Here is a 6,328-nt window from a genome sequence, read left to right on the forward strand (position 1 = left end):
CCTTGAGGCCCGTCCACATCTGAAGCTCGTCTGCACCTTGGATTTGCTCCTGCATTCCTAAACCTTGACTGTCGGTCAAGTTAACTACCCACAATTTTTGGTTTAGAAAGTAACTGATAGTTAAAAGCAGTAACAACAACACAAATCCTTGATGGTTTCCTAATGGTATTAAGCCTAATCAGAGCTCTTTGAAATAGAAGCTATATTTTTCTTGAAGGAGAAACTTTGCTGAGTCCACATTGTGTCCATCATGAAAATATCTTGTTTGAAAACCACTACACCCATTACTGCAGGATGCTAATAGCTTTCCTGCTCTCGGTGGTCAGATGTACCTCAGCAGGCAGCAGTAAACGAATCCTCTCCCTCCAACCAGAGCCTATTTTTATTTATGTTATTATTATTGTTACGGGGTGTTACTGCTGGCCTGTACTGACTTGCAACTTGAGCGTGCGTGGCTCAGGACCTCTGAAAGAGCAGCGCTGCCCGAGCAGGGAGACAGAGAGCAGGCTCCCCACTTAGTTCTGTCTCCTGTTCTTGTCCTGCAGCTCACATTCAGCGGCAGATCTCAAACCTTCCAGTGATTGTTTTGTTTGGGTTTCTGGATGTGATTTGTGATACTCTGGGGAAAATCTAAAAGTATTCAAGGATGATTTATTTTCAGTATTTCTGTTATAAACCATGTTATTTAAAGGTTTTTGAGGTTATATGGGGGGCAAGTTTGAGCTGACCGAATTGGGAAACAATATGGTGATAGTCAGGGAAAGGGGGTGGAGGCGGGCAAAGTGGGGGTAAGTGGGGCCGAAGGAGACTTGACTGTGGGTGGTGAGTGCACGATGTGGCGTGCAGGTGATGTGCTGTGGGGCGTGCACTGGAGCCTGCGCGGCTTTATTAACCAGCATCACCCCCAATAAATTCAGTAAACGAAACAGAGATTTTAGCCTTAGACCATTATTTCGTTGTCACAAAAATTAGTCCAATTAGTTCTGGAAACATTGCAACATTAGTTGTAGTACCTTTGTCCTTAAAAATTATCCAACATTTCAAAAAGTATTTGAAATTATTTCTTATTACCACTACTTGAGGTCTTCTAATCTTTGATTCTTCATTGTTATGAGGCGTATTTTCATGTTTATCAGCAAGCTCGGTCTCCCATTGCGGAAATGCTCAGAGTGTGCATTTGAGTAGTTACTTTAGGGTTAGTACTCAATTTTGATTTTAGAGTAGAGGTGTCAGATCTTTTAAAAAGAGAGACTTTGTTTTCTGGCTCCAAGATATTATTACTTTCTGCATAAGGTTTTGCAGATCAGTTCCACGATTGCTTCAGTTTTATGTGTATTCTTCTGCACTTTGTAAAGATACCGCCTAGCAAAATGCCTGCATTTCGGGTAGTTCTTATAGTGTTGGTTTATGGTATGATCTGTGAGTGAACCCTAGGTGGTCTGTGGGCTAGCCTACTTCATGTTTATATGACAAAATCTATAATTTTCTTTCTGGCATATGTTAAAAATCCATAAACTCCAGATGGTTACCTTGGTTGTGCTTCATCGGAAGCAGCCTCCTTCTTATCTATTCTGGTGGGAGTTTTTGCTCTGAGAGCTGGGAGGGAATAGTAGAGTAGGTGGTCTTTGGTATGTTTAGCCAAAGTGGCCAGCAGAGTTTTAGATTTTAAAATCTGCTACAGATTCTCGGCCACTTCCTGCCCTGAGTGACCCAGGTTTGGGCCAGCTCACCGCTAACTTCCTTATGAGTAATTCTTTAAATACTGAGATTGAGCAAGAAAACATTTTCAAACTGTTTAAATTCTGGGAGGTAAGTCAGTGTTACCACTATTTCCTTCTGGAGAAATCTTGCTTAAAACTTGAGATTCCCTGCATATTAAGGCAGAATAATGTTACAACTAAGAAGAACTTTTATTTCAAGCTTGGTAGGGGAAGTAGAATTTGTGTGAGTTTAACATACCAGATGCATTGTAGTGAATGTGTTTATCTTATTGGATGAAAAATGTGCCCTAGAAGTTTTAGACATAGAAATAGCTTTTGAGGTAATATGTTTTATGCTCTTACTATAATTAAAGAAGCAGGGATTTGACTATTTTTTAACATCAGGAAATTAGATGTTAAGGTTGTATTATCTAGATGCCAATATAAGCAAATCCAGCTCTTAAATCAAAGGCCTTAGTCATTTGGGTTAGAAAAACTGCTGACATCTTATGCTGCAAGTATTATCAACTGTTGCTAGTCCAAAGAGATACGGAATAAAACACAGTGTCTATGTATTGAACATTAAAGGTGACTTTTTTGGGGACAGAGATAATCTTTCTACACTATTTTACTAAATATCCCTTGAAAAAACAATGGAACTAAGCTAATGTTAATGGTTCTGATAGAAGGGAAAAAGTCCTTTGTTGATAAAACAGGGAGTAAATACACACATACATTAGTGACACATGGAGCAGAAATGGACTTGGGTGTTGCTGAGAAAATTGATGACCTTATTGTTGATTTTTCTGTTTGACCAAAAGGGAATATTATACCAGACTAAGGACGTTTGGCTCTTTTTACAAGAGCATGGTTTTGCTCCATTATAAAGTTATTTAGAAAACTAAACACTTGAAAGAATCTTTTTCTTAGAAGGATTGTATTCATAGGATAAGCGAAAGTCTAATTTCATTTCCAACTCCCCCACTCCCATTTTTCTCAGATATTTATCAAGTAATGTGGTTTGTAATCCAAACAAAAAAAAGTGCCTTAATCCAGAACATACACACGGACACAATAACACTAGACTGATGATGTTTGTACTTTACTAAAACATTGAGCTCTTCTCTCAAACAGTGGTTTGAGAACATAAGGCCTAGAGTGTAAAGAATTGTAATGGAATGATAAACATATCTGTGATTCTATCTAGCCGTAGACTCATAGAGACAGCACATTCCTGTCTGTCCTTCGGGGTGAAAAAGCTTCCTAGGGAACCTGACCCCGTTCCCTTCAGAGAGATCTGCCTCAGGATGCTCACATGTTTCACTGTGTGGGACAAGCAAATTGACACTTAGACATAACTGAGGCCAGCCTGGAATTTGGCTCCTATCCCTTCCTTTGTAAGCCATTGCAGACAGGCTCTTCGGGGAGTGGAGGCTAAATGGTCACGGCAGTCTCTGAAGAAGGTGGGCCGCGGAACAAAATGGGGCTTCATAGGTGAATGTGGAGATAACCCAGCTTCACTCCGTGTGACTGCTAGCCCTATTTCTTGGGTTATTAGGATGTACTTGGTATGGTTTGGGTCTAGAATTTGAATGTTCTTACTAAGGTGACCGTATTGCCGTGATGCCAGACTGAATTGCCTACAAAGGAATCTGCTTTGACCTCTGTGACTTTAAAAACCTCTCCTTTATCAAGCCTTTCGGAATCTCTCCTGAGGGCTTACTGGAAGAACTCTATTTTGTCTGACATCCAGCAGTGGAGATTAGCTGGGCTTACGTGTGAAACTAGTCAAATTTTTTAAAAATTGGCTGAGAAAAAAATTAAAATTGAAAATGTAAATGGCACTTGAGCTAGCAGTTGATGGATTGCCCAAGTATTTTAACTAATGTGTTACAAGTTTGTGAAGTGGATGGAGATGGTCAGCGCTGGTACTGGTGAGCTTTAGAAGTCTGTAGAAGCTCCTTAACACTTGCTTATTTGATTATAAGTTATGGATTGGAGTACCTCACCACAAGTCTGAGTGCTTTCAACACAAACAACAAAATCTTTTTTTTCTGCCTCATTTCATTTTGTTCTGTGATTTATACTTGTTGATAGAAAATTTTCCGTAGATGTCTTACATTTCTGTAGGTTTTTCTAAGGAGGCATCAGTTGCCTGTGTCCTAGACTGTTTTGGGGGGATGTGTGAGGGCCCTTGAAAGCCAGGGATAGTGTCTCCATCTCCCTTGTCCCCTCTCCCTCCTGAAAGACAACTATTAGCAGACTACTGGGCTCTTGGCAAAACTGAACACTTGAGCCGTAGGGCCTGATAATTTCATTGTGGAGGGGACCTGGCAGCCTCATGACTACCAAAGTGGGAAGGGCCCAACCAGCTTTACTTGTCAGACGGACTCGCTGCATCCAAGAATGCAGCCGGCTCTGGCCGCATTGGCATCTTGGATACATACAACATGAAAAAGTGGCAGCTGTCTGGGGAAAATTCCACTGCCTGAAACAAAGGCACTGGCTCAATGGTGTCTTTGATGAATAAAGATTACTTCTGGGGGTTTAAAAATACATTTAGGTTGCATTTAGGAGAGTCCTCTAAATGCCTACCACCTCTTTCACTGACGGATTGGCTAAACTGAAGCCCAGTGGTGGTCACTGGGCCGCTTTGGCTGCCGAGTCTCAGCGCCAGGTATACAGAACCGAAAGGGATGCGGTTGGCCTGCTCAGTAGGCAGAACTCAGCCATTCTCAGAGCTCCAGCCAATACCATCCTTGCTAAGCCTGGTTACATTTTTACTGTCTCTTAGGCTGTTGCTAATGACCTGTGGTTTTTGCCTGTCGCGTGGAAAACTGCAGATTTGGCAGGTCAAAGACACCCTTTCTTGGGGGCTAAAAACAGTGGACAGAAGTGGTGGCTGAGGACAGAACTACAGGTCATCCTCCAAAGAAACAGCCAGAATAAAGCTGTGAGCTGAGCCAGCGCTACCCGGTTGCCGCCCTGGTTGCCTGGGGCCACCATTGTCCCAGCCTTGGCAGTGCAGGCACTGTTACAAGGTGGGATGTGAAGTCAAGAATCATGTTTCTGGTGCAGAGCTACCATCCAGTGCCAGGCTTGTGTCTCCTGCCAGAAGCTGACCTGGTTGCCTTGTGGTGAAGGAGACCACAGTCCATGAAGTGCCCAGCCTGCTCCTGGCAGATGGATGACTTCACACCTTTGCCTCCACTCGAAGCTCTCGTCTGTGCGTCATCAAGGCTGACACGCTCTCAGGTTCCAGTGTGGCTGTTCCAGTCCGGTCGGTTGACTCCAACCACACCATTTTGGGCCCTGGAAACTGATCGGTGCCACGTGTTTGGCTTTCTGGACCATTTGGTATGACAATGGTATTACACCTTTTATTGCAAAAGCCACTCAGCCGTGGGCCGACAGTCAAGGTATTTGATAGACTTCCTGTGCTCCCTACCATCCACAGGCATCTAGAATTTCTGAGCTTTGGAAATTGTCTCTGCATTTGTTCTTTATTTTCTCTGGCAGTCTACCGAGCCTTCCCAGAAAGGCTCAGTCCGTTGCTCTGTTGTTAGCTCTGAACAGTGCCGTGTTTTGTCTTTTGTCAGACACCCGAGTCTTCTAATTGGTGCATTTCAACTCAAGAGATAATGGGTGAGTAACAGCTTGAGTCTCAAGCTGGGCATCTTTTCTAAAACCGAGCACCGACGAGGGTACTGTGACAGTCCAGTCCGAAAGGACTCCTCTACCTGGTGTGCTTTATTATTGATGCTGACGCAGGAACATCAACATTTCAGCTCATTTACTCTTGAATTAATTTTCTCCTTTTCTTTACATTTTCCCCTAGATCCCCCCAAAACGTTAACTTTTTTTCTACCTTATTTTAATGGCAACCGCTGTAAAACAAGTTGCACGTGCTGCTCCACTTGTCCTGTTACACATGTTTTGAGGCTGTGGTGATTGGTTGTTGCAAAGGCATAGTAGAGCGTGGTCTGTAGGGAACTCCTCACGGTTCGGAGCCACTGAGGTGTGGCTAATGAAGCGGGAATCAACAAGGTAAGGCTATAAAGTATGGCAGGAGTACTTTATACCCCCTTACCATGCCAAGAGCTATCTCAGATCTTTAGTGGGAAGGCGATACTGTAGGGCTGGGTCCACCAGCTGAAATGCTAGTCAGAAGGTTGGCGATATCCAGGGCACAACTAGAGCAGTAGGAGAGATTGCCTGGAGATATTTGGAAGAGAAGCAGGTCCTAGTGATTGGGAACAGGGATGAGGAGTAAGGCATGATGTCCAGGGTTCCGGTTGGGAGACTGGGTGAATGGCATGACCCAAACTGGAATAGAAAATGGTGGAAAAAGATGTGTTTAGGTTTGGACATCCTGCACACAAGGCATCTCTGGAATGGCCATAGGGAGCTGCACAGCAAGCCGTGGAGTCGCAGGAGCAAAGCTGGACAGGAGCTGCTTGCGTTAGGAGCAGCGATCTCTCGGACACGGAGCCACGGACGGAAGGCCCACTCTGCAGCTCTAAGGCTCATTCTGTTGCATTCCCCACTGCGTGGTATGTGCATTTAGCAAAGAGAATTGGCACGACCAAATACCCGTGAAATTGGATCAGGCAATTGCACGTTTTTAT

At 43.7% G+C, this 6,328-nt stretch overlaps 1 protein-coding gene across 4 annotated transcripts in view; it reads left to right on the top strand.

Moving 5' to 3' along the window:
- The window catches only part of TRMT11 (tRNA methyltransferase 11 homolog), a 49,849-nt gene extending 44,413 nt beyond the window's left edge, over nucleotides 1-5,436 (top strand). For 3 of the 4 annotated variants that reach the window (XM_053914277.2, XM_053914276.2, XM_053914278.2), the window contains exon 13: nucleotides 4,495-5,428. In XM_053914277.2, the coding sequence (XP_053770252.1) occupies nucleotides 4,495-4,662 (168 nt within the window). In that variant the 3' untranslated portion in view covers nucleotides 4,663-5,428. Of the gene's footprint in view, nucleotides 1-4,494 lie in introns of all 4 variants that reach the window. The other variant, XM_071219654.1, reaches the window with a different exon arrangement.
- Nucleotides 5,437-6,328: the final 892 nt, after the last annotated feature.

The sequence above is a fragment of the Desmodus rotundus genome, chromosome 11 (assembly GCF_022682495.2).
Source record: "Desmodus rotundus isolate HL8 chromosome 11, HLdesRot8A.1, whole genome shotgun sequence".
NCBI lineage: Eukaryota > Metazoa > Chordata > Mammalia > Chiroptera > Phyllostomidae > Desmodus > Desmodus rotundus.